This window comes from Heloderma suspectum, chromosome 2 (assembly GCF_057233095.1).
Source record: "Heloderma suspectum isolate Gila_16-S chromosome 2, 16-S_ref, whole genome shotgun sequence".
Classification (NCBI taxonomy): Eukaryota; Metazoa; Chordata; class Lepidosauria; order Squamata; family Helodermatidae; genus Heloderma; species Heloderma suspectum.
Window position 1 is genome coordinate 225,314,243 of NC_139459.1, and position 25,294 is coordinate 225,339,536.

General features: G+C 42.9%; 1 protein-coding gene across 7 annotated transcripts in view; it reads right to left on the reverse strand.

Moving 5' to 3' along the window:
- GAS7 (growth arrest specific 7) overlaps window positions 1-25,294 on the reverse strand; it is a 180,968-nt gene that overhangs the window by 22,013 nt on the left and 133,661 nt on the right. For all 7 annotated transcript variants that reach the window (XR_014788315.1, XR_014788314.1, XM_084838289.1 and 4 more), the window contains exons 5-9: window positions 19,811-19,864; window positions 13,474-13,563; window positions 9,632-9,747; window positions 4,310-4,384; window positions 900-978 (exon numbers count right to left, since the gene is read on the reverse strand). Coding sequence is in view for 5 of the 7 variants with exons in the window: in XM_084838289.1 (XP_084694415.1) it covers window positions 900-978; window positions 4,310-4,384; window positions 9,632-9,747; window positions 13,474-13,563; window positions 19,811-19,864 (414 nt within the window). In the remaining 2 variants the exon portion in view is untranslated. The remainder of the gene's footprint in view (window positions 1-899; window positions 979-4,309; window positions 4,385-9,631; window positions 9,748-13,473; window positions 13,564-19,810; window positions 19,865-25,294) is intronic.

Here is a 25,294-nt window from a genome sequence, read left to right on the forward strand (position 1 = left end):
TGTGTTCTATGCAGAAGGTCCCAGGTGCATGCTCTGGCATCTTCACATTAAAAAAAGGGTTAAGTAGCAGGGGAACGGAAAGACCTCTGCCCAAGAGCCACCGCCAGTCACAGCAGGCAATGCTGGGCTACGTGGACAAACCGTCAGAATTGGTATAAGGCAGCTTCCTACATTCCCAAGAAGAGAAATGGGTTCTCAGGATGCCAAAATATATTTACTGTAGGAAGCCCAACGCGTTTCAGCCTTTTATCTTATTCTTAGGCCTTCTTCAGGGGGCTGTTTGTAAAATTTACAAATAGGATAACACACATAATTAAGAGAGAATTGGCACAGCGGACAATCCTTTGCTGAAAAATTCTGCAGACTTTTTTCTTCAGTAAGTATGAACTTACATTATTCTTAGTAATAAACCAGGTTTTATATGGTTTTCAGAATGTTATATATGCATCAGCCCCTGTGGCAATTTGTATTTCAGTAATGTTTTAATTATGCGTGTTGTCCTATTTGTAAATTGTATTACCATTAATGTTACAGCCCCCTGAAGAAGGCCTAAAAATAAGAAAAATGGCCAAAATGCATTGGGCTTCCTATAATAAATTTATTTTGGCATCCTGAGAACCCGTTTCTCTTCTTTGATATCTACTTTGGATGTTTGCCTCCTTCTGTTTTCTTAGCTTCCTGTGTTCCAGCATTAGTGGCCGTAGCAGTCATGGGCTTGTATCACTTCAAGCTATTCAAGCAACCCAGCTAACTAGGTTTCTTTCATTCCTCAGGAGTTTAAACCCAGTTTACCCATGAAAATCCCCCAAATTAGTTTTTACAGAAAGACATTTGCCATATATCCCAGTTTTCAGAAAAACCTAGCCAGACGGTCTCAGACCCACAAATGTAGCAACTACCTTGGAGGAAAACTTGAGATGAACCTCTGCCTCGTCAGCTAGGCTTTTCTTCAGCTGAGACCACGCTTCTCCAAGTGTCCTGAAACACACAATACAATATATCTGACTGACAGGAAAATTTATTTCTTCATAGGCATCTGATTCTCATTATTACAAGAGTACACTTCTGTTAGTAGTAGCATTCTATGTGCTGCATATAATGAGAACTAGAGCTCCTCAGAGCATACAGCCAAAGCACAACATTTAACATTACCCTATGTAATTTCTCTCTCTAGGCTCATATTCATATTCACGTTCAGGAAAAGAGATAATCATGGGTATCTCCAGAGAAATCTCATATTCTCTCCCTCTCTCCCCTCCACCCTCCCCAGCAGCATGGAATTAATAAATTACTCTCACAATCCCTTAGTGCTGTTTTGGCTTATAATTACCATTCATTTGAGATAAACCACTGACTTTTCTACTTGTGCTCTTAGTTGCAGTTATAATCATTCCATAAAGGAAACAAATGATTTCTGAAATGAATTACTTGTGTGGATAAAACGATACTTTTGAAATACCAAAAAGGTCATCTAACTATGAACCGAAGCATAATATGTGAAGTAGCCATAAAACGTTAATTAGTTTCACAGAATTTCTCCATCAGACTCCCATTACGTTTAAGGTTGACCAGCCTTACTAGCAAGAGATACTTAATTGTTTTAGCTAAAGATGCCACCTTTTGGATCAGGTGCTTATTTGTAAAGTCACATGCAAAATTAGAAAATGTCAAAAGAACTGAAAAGAGCCCACAACACAGAGAATTTGCTCAGATGGCTGAAAGGAAGAAGACTATTAAAGGTCATTAAACATCTATTGTGAACTTTGAGCAGATCCTCCAAGCAAAAGTATCCACATTCTTGTCAGAGTTGGTGTACCATAACGTAAGGTTGAACTGGGAAGTCCATGGGTTAAAAATTTGCCTCTGTTAGGAGCATACTGTGAAGACACCAGGCAACTATCAGCCTGGCCCATCTGTAATAACAAGAATAATAGTAATATTGAGCTACGTTACATGTTTGTGGGCAGGATTAGTGAGATAGTGGCCACAGTCGGACGATCGCAGGGGTGAAAGAACCCATCATTGGTTCTTTCCACACCCCACCCCACGAGCTGGTCACATGACTGCAATTTACATAATTACCCATGATGCAGCGTGGGATACCATGTTGTCGGAAGGGCAGGGATAGCTTCATACCCACCCCACAACCCCTTCTGCAAGTTGTGGGTTGTAGGGTGGGTATGAACCAGCCCCACTGCATGGCAGGTTTGGACGACACAGCAACCCACACTGCATCATGGGTGATTCCCTTAAAACTCCCTACATCTGATGTAGTGGGCTGTAGTCCATGAAAGCTTATGCCAGAATAAATGTGTTAGTCTTTAAGGTGCCATAAAACATTTTGTGTTTTTGCTATTAATAAAGTTTCTTTGAACTGATGTTCATGTAGAAGATGGAGGCATATGGGTGGGGCATATGAAAAGCAGGAGGATGTTTTTCAAATGTTGAATGTTAAATGTGTTATAAAAATTGGTGTCAATCTTCAGGCTCCCTCCCCAGGGTCTCCATAAGATAAATTTCCACATGGGGTGCTCAATGCATCTTGTCTCCACAGCACATGCATGAGTGCGCACAGTAATGCAATGCACAGGTGGCCATTTTACACCTTAAGGAGGCTTATAATAAACATCGTGTAAGACAATTATGTAGAATTAATTAGTTTACTTGTATTTATATTCTGCCTTTCCTCCAGGAACTAAAGATCTCTCCCATTGTTACCCTCACGACAATCCTGTGACGTAGGTTAGGCTGAGAGGCAGCGACTGGTCCAGATCATCCAGTGAGAAGCGGGAGGCATATGCTGGCCCTCCTCAGGCAGCAAAATGTCCCAGGCCAGCACTGGCTGTGTATATGTGTGTCTTGTTTGGTTGTGGAGTCAGCAGAGTCCATCTCTGTCTTCAGTGCGCGCGTGTGTGTATGTACATTACTGACTGTGTGTCTGCATGCACAAATGTAGTGTGTGAATTCAACGCTGGGGGCAGAGCAGGGAGCCCACTACAGATGGCTAGCCCTGGGGCCCATCACGGCCTTAATCCGGCCCTGCCTGTCAAGCACCATGCCCACTGTAAAAGGAGAAAACCCCTCAGAGGCACAGATCTCTGGCCCGTCCTCCTTTTGTGCTGGAAACAGTAACTGTGAGGTTAGAAGTGTCAGCTTGCTCTGCTTTTTGGACAGGCAGCGCCGCTCCCTGAGCAATTTCTCCAGACAAAATGCTATACATGGGGTGCCTCTTCTACTCTGGTAGCACTTGTCTCAGGACAGAAAGTGCCCAACTGGCCTTTTGGGACACTGCAGGGGCCTCTTTGTATTTTTCACTGGGAGGGTTGCTGGTGGTGATCTATATTTAACATTGGGACTGGGCAGCACATCTTCCCATGTGTGTCTATTTTCTTGCTTATTTTATCTATTTCTTAGCCACCTTTCAAGGCCATAGTCTTCCTGACATTCCTTTTGGCATAAAAACCATACAATCTAACAAAGATATTCATAAGATCACGCTTCATAAACAACAATTTTAAATAAACTAGTTACAATAAAAATCAGTGTTAAAATAACCATCAGCAGCAAATATCATAAACATTTTCAGTTAAAGGACAGGGAGAGAAGATGAATTTTTAAAACCTTCTTAACCGCAGCCACAGATGGGGTCAGCTGTAGATCCCTTGAGCGGGAATCCCATAAGGTACGGGACACTACTGAGAAGGCCTTATCTCTGGCGCCTGCCACTTTTATTGATCTAGCTCAATGGTAGAGCACCTGCTTTGGATGCAGAAGGTCCCAGGTTCAATCCCCGGCATCTCCAATTAGGGCTAAAAATACTTGCGTGAAATCCTGGAGAGTTGCTGCCAGTCAGTGTCTACAATGCTGGGCTAGATGGACCAAGGATCTCACACAGTATAAAGTGGCGTCCTACATTCCTCTGTACTGGCAGGCCAATGAATGGGGCTGCCAAAGCTGATCAAGGGAGCTCCACTGCCTGGGCTGCAATTACTGTGCCATGACTCACTTCTGACCCAGTAGGTAGCTCTCTCAGCGTGAAAGGAGATGATAGTCTTAGAAACACATCATTTCACCAAAAAACCCAACTGAAGTTCTGGCAACTGCAGATCACTGAATAATCCTGCACAGGAAACCAACCCTTCATTCATATGCTGGTTTCCAAAGAAAGAAACCAGAGAGGACAGCCCCATACTCCAATGTGGATCTCAGCAGAATGGAAGCAAAGAATAAATGATTTCTAAATAAAGGCACAAATTTCATAGCAGGATGGGATTTCATTGGCTAGTAAATGGCAAGAATACATACTTACCCTTCTTCCTGGGCAGCCAGGGAGTTTTGTGACAGTTTGGACAAGTTCTTGGCATATTCTTCTTCGATTTTTATCCTGTAGAAAGTAATGACACCAGCAGAGATTTACCCTTTAGAAGAACAATATTTCATTACACAATAAACTAGAGCATCCCTAGAAAATCATCCCTTGGGAAAATATGTTTTTACATGTTGTATAATTTGACCTGCAAAGCCCACCAAGCTGAATGGTAACTATTTAAAGTTCTCACCAAGATCATCGTAGATTAAGGACTTGGGTCTGTGGGCCCTATATATCTGTGGTGGTGGAAACCATAGATAGTCCTGCCACAGATAAAGCAATACCATTTCCCTGGCAAGTAGGGCCAAGAAGACCAGGCCTGTCTTGTTTGTCAGACAAAGCTTACCAGAAGCCAGCACAAGGTCCCAGTGACCTCCACAGTTATATTTAGGCCAAAACATCCTTAATGATAACATCTACCAGTGGATGGCTACCTTTCTCTATCACTTCCCCCTCTCCCCTGCAAGATATTCCATGGCTCTGCATAGCCATACCAAGGTAAGTACTGTTATGCCAGCAAACAGCCAGGGATCTGATCCAGCCAATGGTGCAACTCCATCTATTTTGGCAATTGACTGGGATTCATAAGGCCCGATCATAGGGGCGACTGGGAACTGTGTGCTGATTTATAACATAGCATGCTTATGACTGTCCTAGTTAGGGAAGAATGGACAAATAAGGAATATAAAATCATGCACTTGAAAAAACCAGCTGAGATTGTTTACGGACATTATGCACATTTACGGACATTATGTGTGGTGGTGGGATGCTGCAGAATTTAGAGAGTATATAGTACTGGTTCATGTAGCACAGATGGCTGGAGAAGGTTCAAGCATCCATTTATCAGGGGTGGGCAACATGCAGCCTGCATGACCGCTCCCCCCTGGACCTGCCTCCCTGCCACCATTGAAATTCGGGATGGCCAAAAAAGCATCTGTTTACTGCTATGGAATGGTAACCAGATCAAGATTATCTTGTTCTCAAGGGTCAAATTTAGCCTGAGAACAAGCTAATTTTGACCTACTTACCTCTTTGTAGTGGTTTGCTGCCAAATTTCAGCAGCAAACCACTGATACTTTTGCTGCTGCCACCCCGCCCCCACACAGAATTCTGTGGGGCAGTGGCAGGAGTGTAGCCCTGGATCCCCTGAGGTTGCCCAACCCCTGCTTTATAGTCATAATAAAGGATGCTGAATAAATGGAGCTCCACCAGGCCTGTTGGGCTTCAATGGATCCTGTATGAACCAAAAGTGTGTCCCTAGAACTCAGCCAACAGAGGCTCCTGTGGCTGCATGTTGCTGGGGAAAATTTGCAGCAGTGGGCAAGCTGTGTCTGAGTGAAGCAGGTCCACCATTACTGGTCTTCTCACTGAGAAAACCCTCTAATAAGCTTCCAAAGGTAGTGGTTGACAAACAGTTTACAAACCACAATTACACTAAAACCTGAGGTATTTTAAATACATAACGTATCTTTAAGAAAGAATATTGTGTGGGAAAACATGCTGCGGGACAAAAGGCAGCTGTTCCCTACATGTGTGGAAAAATATTTCAACAGTCCATTTTGGCTTGGACCAATTCAGAGGCTGACTGTTTCAACTTAGTTCTAAATCTCAGTTCAGAAATTTAAATCTTCAAGCCTCATATTGATTATCATTGGAAATCAGAAATGGCTACAACTGTTTTGTCTTTTTGTCAGAACTGGATGAACCTTGCAATCATAACAGATCCATATGAGGGGGATTACACCTTTCACATCTCAGACAAATAGGTGCAGGGCATTTTAAAGGTGTTATGAGCTTTTAATTTATGATTTTTTTAAAAAAAAAAACAGAGACAGCCAATAACTTATGTCTTGGCAGAGTTGGATGAAATTTGCAGGGATAGTTGCAGGGATTATTTGCAGGGTATCAAACCTGCCAGGTTTCAGATGAATAGGTTCTGGGAGCTTTTTGCATGAACAGCCTTTACAGCTTGGGGGGGGGGTGTCCCCCAAAAGATGTGCTTATTCCCCCAAGGTTTTAAGGGCAAGGATTCAATAGGATAGGGGTGGATGATGGATGTTTAGCATATCGTGGCAGAGGTAGAACATAAGAAGAGCCATGTGGGATCAGACCAAGAGTGCATCTAGCCCAGCATTCTGTTCACACAGGGGCTGACCAGATGCCTTTGGAAAACCAACAAGTAGAACATGAGTGCAACAGCACCCTTCCACTCATGTTCCCCAGCAACTGGTGTACATAGGCTCACTGTCTCTAATACTGGAAGTAGCATATAGCCATCAGGACTAGTAGCCATTGATAGCTTTATCCTCCATGAGTTTGTCCAGTCCCCTTTGTCCAGTTCAGTTTGGATGGCCCTTTCAAAGCCACCCAAATTAGTGGCCATCACTATATCTTGTGGAAGTGAATTCCATAGTTTAACTACGCGCCCTGTGATTAACTACTTGCTTTTATCTATCCTGAATCCCCCAGCAGTCAGCTTCATGGGATGACCCCAGTTTCTAATATTATGAGAGAGGGAGAAAAATGTCCACTTTCTCCTTTTTTCCACACCATGCATAAATTTGTACGCTTCTATCATGTCTCCCCTTACTCACCTTTTTTCTAAGCTAAACAGTTGTAACCTTGTAACAGGGGAATTGCTCCAGCTGCTTGAATATTTTAGTTGCTCTTTTCTGCACCTTTTCCAACTCTACAATATCATTTTTTGAAGTTTGGTGACCAGAACTCTACGTAGTATTCCAAGCGTGATTGCACCATAGATTTGTATAAGAGCAGTATGATCTTGGTAATTTTATTTTTGATGCCTTCCTTAATTATGCCTAACATATAATTTATGTTTTTCATAGCAGCTGCACACTGGGCCAACATTTTCATCAAGTTGTCCATGACAATCCCAAGATTTCTTGGACCTGAACATTATTTTCCAAATAAGCACCTAATACTATGCCCTCTCAGGTCCCACAGTCTCCACCAAACCTCTTTTAAAGTTCCTGTCCTGGGAGAGAGAACTAGTAAAGAACACTGAACACTGGATCAGTCCTGCACTATCAGTCCTCCCTCAAAGCACAGGGGCTGGAGAGCTCTGGTAAAAGCACTGACTGTAGTCACAAATCTACAGCTGTGCAGTTGAGCAGTGAAAGCTCCCTGATCTCTCACATTTTACCATTGTGTACATGAGATAAAGGGGTGAGGAGAAACGGTACATTTCAAATGGCAGACATACAACATGGTTCTATAATATATACCCTTGTTTATTCTTTCAGTGTATGCCTGGCCTTTTAAAAAACAACCACCAAGAATACAAAGTGGACTATAATAATGGTAAAAATGTTATAAAAATAAAATAGACATGAAATAAATCTGAATAAATAATGTTAAACGCACACAAAAAATGTAGCGTGTGAATCAGACCCAAGTGTCTGTCAGAGATAGTCCAAAATCCTTTGTGAAAAATGTCAGGTGTAAAACTTTTTGTACAAGAAAGGAAGTGTAGGTTTTGTGCTGAAGACCATTTCCTGTGCTCTAGAGATGTGCAGATTTGTTGGTGCCCCACATTTTGACAAAGGGATGCTCACTGATCCTCATACTTAAGAGCTTCCATTAGGAAAAGAGAGCGTTTTCCCATTAATTCAACATAGCACAATTATAATGGGTGAACTGTAGCTGGGCTTTCATTTTCCTCTGATCAGGCAGACAAAGTCCACTCTTGGAACACAGCGTTCCAGTCCCTAGTTGTAAGTTCTGGAGAAGTAAATCTCCCCCCTATTATTATTTGAAGAGCTATTTATAACAATGCTCTTTTTCTTCTAAGGGAAGTTATAAATAATGAGCAGCTATAAATAATAACTGTTTATCTTTCCCTCTAGCCTTCTCCTTTCATGTCCAGTAGATATTTTATGTTATTTAAACCATGTTCTAGTAGGGCTGTAGTCACGGGGGTGGGGTGGGGGAAAGGATGGTGGGCGGATGTTTCACATCTGAAACAGAGAGGTTTCAGAAGTACCAAAGTCACTGAAGAGCATGTCCTGTTGCGGGTCAAACGAAGTCAAGAGGTTTTGTGTTCCCAACTCTCTACAGTGAAGATTAAAAGTGCCCATTAGAAATTATAGAGGGGCTCTTCTCCGATTAAACAACTTGCAAAAATATTATTCGCTTGTAATCTGGTTTTTTTAACCTCACCACTAGGACTAATGATTTCTGGAGATACAGGGCAGAACACAGTTTAGAGTGGAATTGTCACACAGGAAGCCAAGGGAGGTGATTTTTGCCAGTTCCCCTTTTCCAGCAGAGACCCTTGCACCCCATGAAAAATCTGCTCCAGAGGGTTGGGAGACCTTCTGGAACAGCACGGGAGGTGGCATAGAGGGGTGTATGGGGGGAATAGATGAAAGTGGCCTCCTCTCCCCCTTCAGTCACTGGGAGCCTCCACTGGATCAAAGGCCTGCCACCTGCAGAAGGGCAGCTCTGAGTTCAAGTCATATAGTTATCAACATAGGTGTGCCTCCATTCACCTAATGGGGGCAGGGATTTCCCCCTCTATCTGCACTCCCACCAGAAGCAGATGGGGGTGGAACAGAAAGCCCCCTTCTAGGAATGTGAATTCTGTTCCTTTTACGTAAAGGGTGTTCGGATCCAAGCCATAGAACTGTAGTTCTATTGGAAGAACTGAGCAGGCACATCAACAGAATATTTGAACATCTTATTATTATGCATAAATACGCACCGACCTGCATACTTTACTTTGAATCCAGTATGAGAGATTTGGTATTGCTGGCATGTTGGCACAAACCTACTGATAAGTGTTGAGCTCCGGTGCATGTCTGAAAGCATGAGGAGAAGGGCAGACAAGCCTGTAGGCATGGAAGATCCACTTGGTGAACCACAGGGGCTTGTGACGATGCCATCTACCATTTTACAATGCCGTTCACAATCATGAAGTCTACAATCACATATATTTATATTTATGTTAAATGCTAAGCAACCTAGAAATGCAAATGCATATTATCACTACATTTCCATGTAGTGATTATAAAGGTTTAGGTTGTTTAGGGTGTGAAAGTGAGAAGAAGACACTGTTGTAAGTCTGTAGGAACATAAAAATAGCTAAAGTGGGTCAAGGCCCATCCATGCATTATGTTGACCAATATTTCAAGACTGGTGTGCTCGACTAATGGACTAACAGAAGCAAGGGGTTGACTAACAGGAACAAGAGCAATGAAACACAAGGAATCAACCTAGCCCAGGACTGAATTTCTAAGTTACCTTTCCCGAATAAACTCTGCCATTTCTTTCTGCATTTGCTTTCCTTTCAGTTGTTTCTGTAGAAGAATTTCAAATCCCGAGACAGTACTGTTTCCTTGGGAATCTTTCTTATCAGTCTAAAGGAAACGGACAGTTAGGATATATGACACACAAGAAGCATTAGAACATGGGTAGGCAGCCCAGTGCATTGCAGATGTTTTGGACTACAACTTTCATAACCCCTGACAATGGGGCCATTCTAGCTGAGGCAGATGGGAGGTATAGTCAAAAACATCTGGAGGACATCAGGTTTGCCTACCCCTGGCAAACATGTGCAAAGCTTAGGCTGACATACCAACTACATCCTTATCTGGATAGAGATGACCTAGCTACCATTATCTATGCTCTGGTAACCTCTCATCAGGCTTACTGCAATGAGTTCGTTATATGTGGGGCTGCCTTTGAAATCAGTCTGGAAACTTCAGCTTGTCCAAAATAGAGCAGGAAGACTGTTAACAGGGCAGGCTGATATGAACATATTACGGCAGAATTTGTGATCTGCACCGGGTTCCAGCCCATTTCCAGGCCCAATTCAAAATGCTGGTATTACATTTCAAAGCCCTAAATGGCTTGGAGCCAGGTTACCTGAAGGATCATTTCCTCCCATATATACCCTGGACCCTAAGGTCTTCAGAGGCCCTCCTTCTCTGGGCACCTCCACCAAAGAAGGTGAGGCAGGAGACTACTAAGGAGAGGGCCTTTTCAGTGGTGGCACCCCACTCGCGGAATGCCCTTCTCAGTCAGGCTCTTCAGGCGCTGTGGGATTTTTCAGCATGATGAAGACCTTCTTATTCGGCCAGGCATGTTAGTGCTTTCGTTTTGTTTTTAAATCTACTATTATATTTTTAAATCTTTATATTCCTTCTGGTTTTTAACTTTGGTTTTATACTATAATTTTAAATGTTAAAATTTTTTAAATTCATATATGAAAGATAGAAAGACTAACAACAGAGTATTCAAAAAATATATATTTAAGCTAAACGTTTCGGCTTCCAACCACATCAGCAGCTGTGCTGTGAAACGGTCATCAGGAGTTGCAGTGGCCTATATATTACGCTTTATTTTGCTGTGTTTTATGGTTTTAACTGTGCGCGGCTATTGGGCGGTATAGAAGTTAATAAATAAATACGCCCCAACATTCAAGACCCCTTTGCCTAACACCACAAATACAATTTACACTAGCAGAACTTTAAAGGCCACTACAGTAGATCTGCCAGAATTCCCAGAAGAATAGCAGATCTGTGCCACTAGAGGTTGCTCTGGCATTCGGAAAACAGACCGCTAGGCGGCTAGGCCGCAGCAGACTGTGTGTGGTTAAGAACTGACAGTACTAATATAAAGGGGAAAACAACGCAAGCTTCTGGTAGGAACAAGAAGAGACTGAGGTCAGTACCAGCCATAGATTTTTTTAAACAGGCATATCGGTCCCCGGTAGTGACCCAGAATAATTTACCTCCCGGCATCGCATACAATCCTCACTCCCTGATCAGTTTTCCCCTGCTCTCTAACCCAGCCTGACTTCTCTGCTTTTCCCCACTGTTCTTTCTACATTACAAAATTAAGTCCCAGGACATGGGCATTTCTAGGAACCTCTAGTGTGCCAGAGAATATCTCTCATAATGTACACAATTAGTGGGGGGAATAAGCTTTGTATACAAAACATCTAATGTTTTGTAAGCACTTGAAAATATCACATGAAATGCAAGCAGCCAAAAAAGAAAAATAATCCTCCCCACTCCGATGCGTGGAACTCTATAGGAAAATAGCACACCTCGCTAGCTGCCACTGCCATGCAGCCGTCAATCTCCTTAAAGACAAATTAAATTTATTTATATCATTGTACTGTATGTTGTGTAACATAAATTATATTTTATTGTAACTGGTTTTATTTAAAATGGATAAAGTATAAATATTATACTTAATACGATTTTATTTATATGTTTGTTGAATTCTATTGATTTTATTATGTAAACTACCTTGGGCAGCCTATGAAGGCCCTGCATTTGCGGCTAGACACTCGATTCTGGCTTTCTAGCTGGGGATGTCGGAGCGGGGGGGGGGGGCAGATGGCACATAGGAAGCGTCATAATGAAGCTTCCACAGTCGCCTCCCCGCCCCAGGAACGCCCCCTTTTCACCTGCCACGCACTGTGGTTATGAGCATGGAGATGGGGAAGACCTGTGCCGCCTACGAGGCGGTGGGGGAGGAGAGCAGTTCCTGGGAACTGCATACGGTGCCCTGGCTCCGAGCTTGGTTCCCAGAAACCGAAAAATGCTTTCGCCATCTAGACACTGTCTAGTGGCCATAGGACTGTTCTCCCCGAAATGGATTAATAATAGTAATTCCCCAAACCTCACATTTTCTGCCTCAGGTGCCAAAAGAACCCTTCCCTGGCTTTTATGCATTTTGAGTTGGGGTGGGGGCAATTTGCTCTTCTGTCTCAAGAAGCAATATCTCTTGGGCCAGCTGTATTACTACAGAACAAGTCCCCAGCCAAATTGTGTCATTGATTCTATAGTGTAATAATTTCTGGTGAGCAGGGATGGACAAATATGTCCGTTTCACTTACTATATCGTTCACATTTTTTCAAGCACAACTTGGTTCCAACCTCATTTCCACGTTAGTTTGCAACTTTCTTTTTAAAAGTCTGCATGAAAATTCGTACATATTTTTATACGCAATTTCCCCGAATATACCCATTTTTGCAAGCAATTTTCCCTAATACCTGCCTTTTTGTATGCAATATTCCTTAATCTATGCATTTTAACACAATTTTCCCTAATGTATGCATTTTGTGCACATTATCTTATTGCAGAACCGCACCACTAAATTAAAAGAAATGTGAAAACCGAATGATAATGGCATCCCAGTTTGCATACTAGTTTACTGTCAGCTGCCTTGAGTGCCATCATTTGGTCAAAAGGCAGGGTATAAATCAAATAAATAAATAATAGGTTGGGAAGTGTGAATTAGGTTGGTTCATATTAAAATGAGAACAAAACAAGTTTTGCTCCCGCCCCTGCTGGCGAGTTCGTGCAGGCTGAATAGCACGCCCATCTTGTTCCTTGTTCTCCTCTAAAATTAGCATCAAGTTTGAAGTTGCAAGGAATTCCCTCTTATTTCTACCCCACTCTTCCAAAAGCTCAAGAATGCGCATAATCCCACATTAAAGCTACGTATAAATGAACTAGCAACCATCAGACCATTTCTTATGACCTCCCCTACCTAACTCTCAAGGCCAACCAAAGAACAACCAGCAGTTCTCGATGCTCAAAAGCAGTATGCAAGTGCTTGCTTGATTGAGAGAGGTCATTCTACCACTATCCCCTGGAACCCCCCACCCCAGCACACCCATACATCGTTCCCCTTTCTCGTCACAAGGAAGAAGGCCTTTCTAGAAAGGCCTGATTCCTTATAAGACAGGAGAGCAGTGGCCATGTTCCAAGACAACGGAATTTGTAGGGAGTAGGAGAGGATGGGAGGGATGCAAATGAGGCAGGTGATACATGAATGCACACAGGCTGCCCAGGACTGTATGGTAATGCTAGTTTTAGGGGTTATAGATGTGAAGGCCTAGGAACATGATTTAGCACAGAAGCTCATTCTAGTTCTCTACCCTTGAATAGTATGGCTGTACTGGAATTAGGGTGCAGAGAAAGAAAATAACGTTCACAACATCTTATGCACTACCTTTCAAGCTTGGATTTTAACATGTTTGCTAACAGAGATGTTAGCAATATGCTACGTCGTGTGTAAAGCTCACTTGCTGCAGTAAATAGCATATGGGTGGCTGCTCACTTACCCAGAAATAATCACAGTAGCTCCATTCGGAAGGTTTCAGCAACTGCTGTTCTGGCATTGCGTCAGGGTGGGGGAAAGTCACGCAGTTTATCTGACAAAAAGGAAAGAAAAATATGCTGGACCATGCAAAGCAGTTCAGAAACATGGATACATGGAGCATATGTGAAAGAAAGCTGCTTAAATACAGCACAGCAGACTAGATGGTTGCGAAATGCAATGCTCTTTCTAGCCTGGAGGTGTCATAGAAAGCAGATGGAAGCAGTTGCTTGGTAGAAAGCCATTACAACATCAAGGAAACAGACTCCAAGGAAGACAGCATCTCTGATCAAAATGCTTTTTGCTTCCCTCAAAACTGCTAGAATGTTTCTCCAGGACAGAGACCTCCAAATTTGCTTTCAAATTTCACTTTAAAGCTAAAACTGAAAAGGCAACTTAGGGATCTTCAGACTCCTTCTAAGAAATTTTAGGATCACATTAAAAAGGTTTCTTACCCATCAATTGCCACAGACGTGTCACTCAAGAGGAACCTCCACATTTGTCTTGTAATTTTGCTTTTGGTGAAATCTGGCAGAAACTCTAGACAACACCATTTCTTATTTGAATGTCACTCCCTAGGGTACCTTATATGTGGACAAGCAGATATTACAAAAGGGTCTGTGCCAGAAAGACACACACATAGCCCTACTGAAGCTAATGGGCATATTGGGGAGACAGCAGCTGACTGATAATAAAATTTTTACAAAAATCTGTAAAATCCATTGCTGCTGTTGAAACCAACTGGAAACTATTAATTTGTTCCAACTGAAGCTCCAGAATCACTAAATTGGGGGAAAGTATTTATTTATTTATATTTATATACTGATATATAATTAAATCCTAAGTGAGATAATAAATCCAGGAGCAGAATTATCAACAGCAGAGGATGGCACATTACATGAATGCCTCCACCTAGATATTCTGCCCCCAACCCCACCCAAGCCATCTCCCCGCCCCCCTCCCTCCCTCCCTCTCTCTCACACACACACACACACACACACACACACAACATACACCTCTGCTTTGCATGCAGAAGCAGGTTGAGCAAATGCTTTGCATGCAGAAGGTCCCAGGTTCAATCCCTGGCTTCTCCAAGTAAGGCTGAAAAACTCCTGCCTGAAACCCGGGGTAGCTGCTGCCAATCCATGTCAACAATATTGGGCTAAATGGACCAATGGTCTGACTCGGTATAAGGCAGCTTCCTATGTTCCACAGAGTGACATATTTGCTCAACTACCAAAACACCTATAATTCAAAAGAGACCCTTCACATATACAAAAATTCCCACAGATAGTCACATGCGTTGGAATTTCTGTAAATCCCAGGGTGTATCATAATGTGTGGCAATCCTGCCTATAATTCCCTTATGTACATGAGGTAAACAACTTGTGTATCCTATGTAGTTATCTACACACTGTTGTTGTTCAGTCGTCTCCGACTCTTTGTGACCCCATGGACCATAGCACGCCAGGCCTTCCTGTCCTCTGCTCTCTCCCGGAGTGTGATCAAGTCCATATTCATTGCATCGGTGATGCTATCAACCCACTCCAGTATTTCTGCCAAGAAAACCCCATGGAACGTATCTACATGTGGATGCATGCAAATCTCTACATGCAAATGGCTGCCAAGGAGGAATTTGTGATGTACGTCATAGTCCTCAAGTGGAACGGTTAGATGTTTCAGACGTTACATTTTAATGCATATTTTCTTTACAGCATAACTGCAAACTATCCTCTGCTGGAACCTTAATTCACTGAGTAATTAAATTCATTAAGCATTTATTTAAATTTATAACCCAATTCTTTCATCTCAGAACAAGCAACAGCATATCAAAATGTATGCCTGAACTGCAGGTTTTCATTGGTTTAGAGAGATTAGCAGACTTGAGCTTTGATGAAGCTTCTGAAGCTACAGACAAACCAAAATGTTGGCACTATACTTGGCAAACAGAGGGCATTTATCAAGAGGCTGTAGGGGACATTTAACATAGAACTTAGAAGTGCTCACAAAGATTGGGATGTGGGGAAGAGGAGCAAGTTCTTTTGCACCATTATTTTAAAGTATGAATCTTGTAAGGGGCTTGGGATATGTGTGTGCATTCTTCCAATCCTAGGACATAAGAAATCAAGGATGTACAGGTGACTATTTCTGTGGTGCAAAAGGAGTGATTACTGTTGCTAGAGAGGCAGTAAACTCAGTCCTGTTGCAGTGCCCTGAAAACCATAGAAAGGAGAGGGCCAGCTTTGTTTCAAATGAGAAAGTCTTTCTGCAAGGGCAGAGCCTGCTTCTCTCCTTTTGAAACAAACATGATTGTTCTAGTATTGGGAGTAGATGGGGAGGCATACACTGTCCAAAAGAAAAATGTTTTTAGGGAAATGTTCTCAGAATGATGGAGGAGTAGATGGGCTTGTACTATTTTTTCCCATTTTTACAGGGTCACACAAGAGCTCATGTGGATAAGCAACCACTTTCACATACTGAAGAAAAACAACTTCTCAAAAAACTTTAAAAAAATATTTCCAGAATGTGGAGAATTGGGGGAGGGGGGGTTAACTTGTAATGGGCAATAGCCAACAGGCACCTATGACAGTCATGCTAAAACATATGTATTTCTACTGCATTGCACTGACCTGCAGTTTGTTTCCACTTTTCCAGAGTGTAGCTTGAATTGCTACAAAAACCTAGAAAATTGGATCGACCAGAAAGCCAGACAGGACACACACAAACACGAAAAGATATAGATGTCCAGCAGGCAATGATGACTCTATAATACTGAGTCTCTGAAAAGCTACTGTCTGTGCTCAGCCTGGTACCACAGAAAAATTAGCACTCTACAGGCAATATTAATGGAGGGCAATAGAGTTGTTCTTGTTCACTGGGATCTGATAACCGATTTGGGAGGACGGAGGAGAGGGAGAATATGAACATTAATGGAAAGAGGAGTGGTAGCAAGTGCTTCAATCAAGTCTGAGAATAGGGTCAGCGCAGACAGTAGGGGAACTAGCTGACCACAGACATTATTGAAAAAAAGAAAAATCTGAGAGAAGACACTGGAATGTCAAGAGCCGGGTCCAACATCTGTGGTTCTCAGTGCCTCTAATGAGGCTGCCAGAAAAGTCAAATAACTTCATTTATAGTGCTGAGTTCTCTGATAACAACACTTGTTGGCACCTGAAAGGTGCTGTTCCACAATGGATTGTCACTTGTCCACAAGGCAGTCTGGGGGCATTTCCAGATGATTCAAGTGCCTGCTAAAACCTCTAAGCAGAGCATTGGCAATGGACGTGACCAAGCACAATTTCCTGTCCCCTTGCTACAGGGCACAGCTGCACTCCTATTTGGTGTGTGCTAAAGCGGAGGAGACTGGAAGAAGAAAAAGCACCTTTTTTATGAAGGGATATTAATGCAACAGGCAGTTGGGGGGCTGGAAGTGGGGGAGAGCAGCTTGCTTATGCCATTTTTCTTTTTCATTTGTGTGTTTAAATGGTTAGGGAAGCCTTCTTCCACTGTAAAAGGTACACTGGTGTGTGCGTGTGTGCGTGTGCGCGCATGTGCGCGCACTCTGCCTCTTCAGATCTGAGAATTTTTAATTACTTCCACTTGCACACAAAACCAGCATCAGGCTTGGGATGAAAGAGTCGTGTCACTGTTCATCAGTAACATCATGGACATCAAAATCACTCACAGACACACTGAGTCGTCTTTCACTCAAAACCCGTACCTGATTTCATTTCCTTCTCATTTAATAGTATGAGAGCAGGGGAACTGGCTTCTCAACCACAGAAGCACTTACTAGGCGAAATCTGGATTATTTTCAGCAAGTTAATAAAGCCTGCATATTCCCATGAGAAAAACAGTTGTATTCACAGCATGACTTTGGTGTTATGGGAATGAGCCCCTGGGGCTATTGGACTCACAGATCACCTCCTCCCCCTGAGTGCTGTGATCCAGGACTTCTGACCCTGGTTTAGTGGCAAACCATAGTTTGCCTCAATGTCCAAAAGCCAAACTATGGTTTGTGCTTGCCTTTAAACCAGGATTGCTGTGATTCTAGTTTGCAGGCAAGCACAAACCATAGTTTGGCTGTTCAGATGTTGAGGCAAAGTTAAGTTTGCTAGTAAACTAGAAGTCTTAGATCCTGATGTGGAGTTGGAGGAAGGGACATGCCCTCAGGGCTTGTTCCTGTAGTACCAAACTATGATTCCATGTGATGTGTGAACACAGCGGCCCCAAAAGGCCCTTGAAATTCTCCTGAAGTTTTGATGCCTTTTAAATTTCAAGCAAAGAAGACCCACAGACCCTTTATAACATCTTTCCAAGAAGAAAGATATGAATGTTCGAGACCTCCATTAGATATGTTGAATACTCTCAATGTCAAGTTTAGGGAAAAGAGAGGAACAGAATTTGTGGTATGGGTAACATGTTATTTTCTGTCTCTTAGGGTTAAACTCTACTATTATGTCAGTGACAAGGTTCTGCCAAAAAAACATTTCAGTGTGGTCAGGTCACCACATGGCTGCTGTAACATTTGAACCCACTTGCCACTTGGATCAGATGGAGTGCGTAGAAGAGGATCTGTTCCACCACTGCTGACCCTCAGAAAGGTGCAACATTCATGCAGATACTTGGTACCAGCTCTGGCTGATCCACTTGGGAGGCTGATTTAAACTTTACCCAGAGCCATGTAGAGCTCCAGCTGTACTGAAGTGATTCTTTGCAAAGCTGTATCCACACAGCAATGTTTGAATTGTCCCTAACTTTAACTATAAAGTAAATGCATTTGAGGACTAAGATAATCACCCTGAAGTCATTTAGCCTTTGATTTTATTACTACACTCATGACAGTTGAGCAGTAGTGATAAAACACTGAAGACTGTTATAGTCTCTGCTTCTATTTTATCATCCATCTTTAAGTGAATGGGGTTATCCCCACAGCTGGGTCATCTTTACAGAATCAGTTGTTGTGGGGTAACAGGCCCTGAAGTCACTTCAAGCTCAGATTTTTATTTTTATTTTATATAAAAGGGTGACCTAAGGGAAGAAAGTCAAAACTAGAGTCAAGAGCCCTAGCAAGACCAGGAACTGCTTTCAACCCAGGCTAAGTGTAAGTAAGGGGAGAATGTATTATTTATTTCAGGTTTTCACAATTCCACTGAAAGTACAGAGACCTGTGATTTACTCAAGAAAGTGCAAACTGCTCATACCCAAGTCCAAAACCTGATTCCTTCAATCAGGTGTGTGTGTGTGTGTGTGTGTGTGTGTGTGAGAGAGAGAGAGAGAGAGAGAGAATGAGAACAAAATCTGTCACATTTGTCAGAAACCAGTGCAAACACTGAAAACTGGAGCCAGGGGCGATGAAACATTCAAACTACATTTCACACCTGGAAAAACTGAATGGCAGTACTGAGCATCAATCCTGTCACACAGAAAACAACACTGATACTAATCATCACTTCATCATCATAGTCTGTTCCCCGATGTCCTCCCCCACCCCAGTGCTCCAATTCACACTGAGGTATGTCATGTTGTTTCAACAAATTCCTTTCTGCTGCTGTAGCTAGCAAAAGAGCAAACCTCACACTTCCACAGGGAAATGTTTCTTCTTTCTTAAATCATTGCTATATAACTGGGCCAGGTTTCTGAGCAATAATGAGGAGGAGGGCTAAGTTTGGAATTAATGAAAGAGTGAAAAGGTTTGCCAGAATTCAAAACCTTACATCTCATCCTCTCCTATGGAGAAATATCAAACATGCTAGTGACCTCAGCCAAAGTGATGACTTCACAGGGCATCTTTTTAAAAAAAGAATTATTATGGGCTTTTTTCTTCAGTCATCCATCAAATCTGCAAAAGAAACCAACCTTGAAAAGGAGGTTTTATAAAACCTTGGTGTCAACTTTTATCCTTGTGTGCTCTGCCCACAGGAACGCTCCATTCTTAAGATGACTTCATTGGCTATTAATTGCTTGATCTACCCAGAAGCAACTTTGAACAAAAGGAAACACTGCTGCAAGTGTAATTTAAAGATCACAGCACAAAGAAGTGCCTCCCACCCCTCTCTTGCTTTCTGACATTTCTTTCCTGTCTCCCTGTAACAGGCTTTTTGCTAGCTTCAGCCTTTTAAAAATGGCTTCAATGCAGTTATTGCTGTGGAAAGCAAGTGCCGTGTTTACATCTGGAAAACATGAGGCAGACCCCTGCACACGGACGTCCCCCCCTTCCCTGCCCTGCAATGCTACTTGCTCTGGTGACTGGATCACCATAGCAACTGGACTGGTGATCATCACTGTGGGATTCTACTTACCGTAAAGGTGGTATCCTTGCTCTGCTTTCGAGTAGGTGATGGGGACCCAGGACTCTGAGGAGAGAGGCAAGAGGCATCGTCAAAACTGCACTCCACATCCGACATGGTATGTATTTTATTTTGAGGGATTCTGTATGTGTGTGTGGTGGGGGTTTAGCGCTGCATGCAAGCCAAATTTGAGGAGATTCCCCTTCTGCTTTGCTTTCTAGCTTAGCTTTTCCCACGCCCGCAGGTGTCACAGTCTGATAGCTGAACTCTTGCATGGGAGACTCCTGCACCGTGCGCACGAAGCAGCACATAAGCTCTGTACAGCCAGATAATTCATCCTAAGCATGGTGACACCTCCCCTTCCAATCAGTGCCTAGCTTTGGAATTAACCCTTCAGCTGCATGCCAACTCTGGAACAGGAATCTTTAGTCATTGTGCCTAAAGAGTTATCAGAAACTCCACTTTTACTTTATGATTAGTGTGAAATTCAGTTGCTGTACTATACACAAAGGCTCCCTTTGCCCTAGGTTCAGATTGCAACTAGACACATCTCACCCACTCTCCCCATGCCCTCGCCTCAGCTTTAAAAGCCTGGGCAGGAGAAGTGAGGAGAAGGCCTCTGCAGCGATGTTAAGAACACAGTGCAGGTGTCCCTAAGGTTTCATTCTCCCCCCATTTGCAAATTACTGAAAGCATCACGAACCACCACCTGCATCAAACTGACAGGAATGGAGTGAACCAAAACAAAAGTACAGTTTTTAGTACTTTATCGAGAGATCAGCAGACACATGTTTTAATCATATATGTTGTACGCTGTTCTGTCTGAAGCTATTGTGGAACAGTTAACAACAGCATGATGGAACATGTCCTGCTGCATCCTTAATTGTAACCTTTTCACTTTTATTTGTAAGGGGTTTGTAGTCCTTACGATGGTATCTCTCACAGAATACCAAAAAAGTATGCATACCATATTGCCCAACCATGCATAAAACAACAACAACAAAAATACCTCAAGGATAAACAGAACCCAACAACCTGGTCTTGCAAGAATTTCATATGCCTAAACTATCTCTCACAGGTAACAGTCATCGCAAGTCAGCTTTAAAAACAAAACACAAAACCCCATAGACATAGAGATGCCACATTTTCTTTGGCTCCACTGGTTGAAACTCCTCTTCCAGGATCTAGTCTGTGTGTGCTGTGGTGCAACTTGAACCCAGAGCACCATGTTCTCCTTCCTCTCCATGCCCCCTGTAGATGGATGCTACTCTTCTTCTTTAAAACATCCTTCCAGAAGTGAAACAGCATCTCTTATCATGTCTCCGCTCTTAATTGTTTAAGCTCAAAGGATGCTTTTTGCTGATCCTGAATATGAAAATGAGCCGAGTTCCTTAAGATCTTCTAATCTCATGCTGACAAGAAATACTCTGCTTGTTAAAAACAAAAACAAACATTCATTGTTAGCATAAGTTGCCTGTGCATAGCAGGAGATGCCCCAAGCATCAGGCTGGCATTGGTCCAGCAACAAAACAAGAACCAACTGCTTCCTCCAGTGGGGAGAACTGGGTAATTAAGAACTCTAACCATCACCCCCTCTCTCAAAAAGTGGCTCTGTTTCTAGTTTCCCTATCAGCCAGTTCTCTAAGGGAAAAATGCTTTTGAGCTCTCCTTGTGTTCCCTTCGTGCCGTGCGCTCTCATGCTCAATAAACTGCTAGGTTCAGTAGCAAACCTCAATTCTCTGAGCTTCTAAACAGTCAGATTTAACTCAAACACCTTGCATTCCTTGGACCATTTTCTTGATCTCAAATTAGCCAAGAATATTGTATTCTCTGGGTTGTCCTGCTCCATGCTTTCCAGATGACCCACTAGGTTGCATGCCCTACTAAGCACTTCACAACCGATACAAGAGGACCCACCCGAGTCTTGCATGCAGCTGCTCTGAGGGCAGGCCTGCTGCCTTGCCATCTGCTCAAGCAGCCAGTTGTGAACATGAGGCCTACATGCAAAGCCATGAGCTCAGAGAGAGCCTGTTTCTGAGTCCAGCAGCCATGCCCTCCAGTAGGGCTAGAAAAGACCAGCAGGCTAAATCCTTGCCCCAAGGCAAGGTCCTCTTGACCCAACATCCCAAACAGATCATTATCCAAAGAGCTGCAAAGAAAGAGCTGCAAAGGAGAAGATGGATTTGTGCATGAGGCACCTACAGGGCAAGGTCAGGGCAAATGGGATGTGCCACATGCATTATGAGAGATGTCTTAGGAACTCAGGAAGGGAAGAGGCCAGGAACTGCTTTTTCAACCAGTTCTGCTGCCCTCCATAAGCACACCAGTGTGCAACCTGTGAGCTACTTACCGAGGCAAAGGAGAGTAGAACTTCCTTCTCAAACTGAGAGAGAGCAAAGGAAATAAAGGAGATCCAAGAGGACTACTGTCTCCATGGGCCCACTCCATTCACATGGTTATTTTAGAGACAGTGAAGCCTGGACGCAAAGTCTGGGAGGTATTACTCCTCTCCTAGAAGTCTCCAGACCTACCACATTAGAGAAAACGTGGTTTGTTCCCCCACCCTAATATGGCAATTTTGGAGATTTTCTACACAGGTACTATTTCACCAAAAAGCAACTCCACATGAAACAAAGGTGGAAAGGTCACCACATGCTACTTCAAAACCAAGCATATGAATCTGCCCTCCGTAACATGAGCTAACAGAAAGGATGGAAAACGGTCAACTTGCTGCATCACTTCCTTTCACAGGATTGTAATGTAAATGAGTGAGGGGCAGGTGATTTGCTGTGGACTGGGGCACAATATCACTGCCCTCCTCAGGGCCAACATTTCTTTCAGCTTCTCTTACAATAGAGGGCCACAAGCCACCTGCATTGAGGAGAAAGAGAGGGGCTTCACTTCTGGGTAGTATGCAATGTTTGTCCTACATAGAATAGACACATTGAAATGAACAAGACTTAAGTTAGTTGTGACTCTACATAGGACTAACATTGGATATTACCCTCTGTTCCCAAAACAGAATCTTGTACATTCTGAGTCATCGACATTTCTCCACTCACATTCCTAATGTGCTTCATGTTGTAGAGACAAAATCCCAAACTTCAACTATTATACACTCCATCCTAAACAAACAAAATGAAACAGAAAAACAAAATGCTGAACAGTGTTAAATATTAAAAGAGTGCCAAGTGTTGGAATCTAAAATTCTCAGCTGCGACAGGGGGAGGGGGTGCTCCGTTTTTGGTGGCACTGCTAAGGAAAGAAATGGGAGGGGGCATGTGGAATCCAGGAGGGGAGGAGAAGAGCCTCGTGCTCACGCAGTCTACAAGGCCAACAGAGCTTTTTTAACCAAGTTCTTAATGTTCTCAGATATGATGTGCTGACTCAAAGAGGGCTCAGTAGACTGAAAGCAGCAACATTTTCTAAACTACCACCATGTATCAAATAACTGTGTTATCAAGTGCATATGTTGTAATCTGACATTTGCAACACTTTCAAGTCAGTTCACAAGTAACACTATGATCAGATTCACACATGCACATACATCCTGATGGCTTAGAGGCAGTAGCTAGAGTTTCAGGTTTGAACAGGAGGAGTTCACATTCAAATCCCCACTCAGCTATGTACCTCCATTTGGTTGCCTTGAACAAGTCACTGTCTAGCTGCCCAGCTTCCTGCACAGGATTGACATGCAAGTGTTAAACTCTACTCAAATCCCTGAAGGAAGGGTGGGATAAACTGAAGTGAATGTTATGAGCTGCACACACAGCTGGAACATATTGTGTTCACGGTGATGTCAGCTGATATCAAAGTTTTGTTTGTGGTGTCTGATCTGTGATGGCTGTTTCACACATGCAGGCAAGCTCTTGATATTACACTCATCAAGTGATGAGCAGAAGTGTGTGAACACTCCCTGAGAATATTTTTGCTCTGAAATGCATCATGTTGAAATGTTGTTAATGCAGTATATCGGAAATGAAAGAAAGCTACTTAAAAAATAAACATCCCTGTCAATGTAGCCTTTCCATTGAATTTAGAGACACAAGAACTGTAAAAATCAATTTAGGTATCATCTGTCAAATTCGCCTGCGTAATTCCTTAGTGCACAGGGAATTGGGAAGGAGCGATATCAGATGAGCAGCAACATGCTAAGGACAGGGAGCCCAAATCCAGACGGGGAGGATGAAGCGCCTGGGACTAGCAAAGATGTCCCATGTTGTCCTGGTCCTGTATTGCTCTATGAAACATCTGAACCTTACTGTATTGCTGGATCACAATTTTCCGTTTCTAACAACTTTCGTCATTTGTGATGTATAGTTTATATCCCCTTCATCCTCACAGCCACGCTATTATTATAGGTGTACTTCAAATAAAAAACAGGGGCTGAGACAACAACTTGCCATATCTATTTTGCAAGTTCACAGCTTAAATTACCAAAATTAAACACACATGGATGGCTGAACAGAGAATTAAAACTCAGGTGCAATGCTGCATTCAACATAACATCTTGGGCCAGTAATTGGGAATGAGGAAGCATGTTGGTGCAGGGTGCCTAATTGCTTCCATTTGGCTTCTCCTGCCAGTGAGCGTGACTTAAACACGTGTGGGCAACATCAGAAAGTCCGGGGTCAATTTTTGTGCTTCAGAACCTGTCCACCTGCCATGGGCTGCACCTCCTCTTTCATGGTGCCAAGAAATTAATTCAAAAAATTCAAAAAAAAAAGTGAAAAATGGCACCCAAAGCAGTAACAGAGCTCCTTTTGATGCTCCACAGTAGTTACGGACCACTGAAAGGGTCAAAAGGGTCAAAATGGCCACTCCAGATGCCTTTTAAAAAGTGTGTGTGTGTTTTTACGATTTTGTACGATTCGTATGCTTAACGGGGGCCACATCAGGGGACAGCGGGGACCTAATGCAGTCTGTGGGCTGTGTGTTGCCCACCCCAGGACTAAACAAACTAGGAAACTTCTGCCTGTGGCTGTTTTGCATTATGAATGAACCAAGATCCCTGTCTTCTTGTTCTCCTAACAAGCCAGATTCATAAAGTCAAGGTGTGCAATTCTGGCTTATTAGGAGAGCAACAAGCCAGTGATCCCAGTTTGGATGTAATGCTAAATAAACCATGGATGGAGGTTTCCTGGTTTGCTTAACCTCTTCTGCTGGCAGGAGGAGCCAATCAGGAGCGATCAGGCAGCATGCACCAGCACACTTGCTCGTTCCTGATATGCCAGAATTGTAATGAATTCTGGCTTATTGTTACATCTGAACCATGTCACTGGCTTTTCATAAACCAGCTCGATCTGGTTGTCATATCTTATATTTTCAGACATGCGGAGCATTCAAAACGTCTGAGGTCCACTGGAGCTGTTAATGAGTAGTGTTTAAAAACATAGCTGGAAGCTACAGTGAACATTAGGCTGTAGTTTAGAAGTGCTGTTTGCAAAGATCAATCCAGCATGAATCTGGGTTTGTAGACCGAGGGAAAGCAGCAGT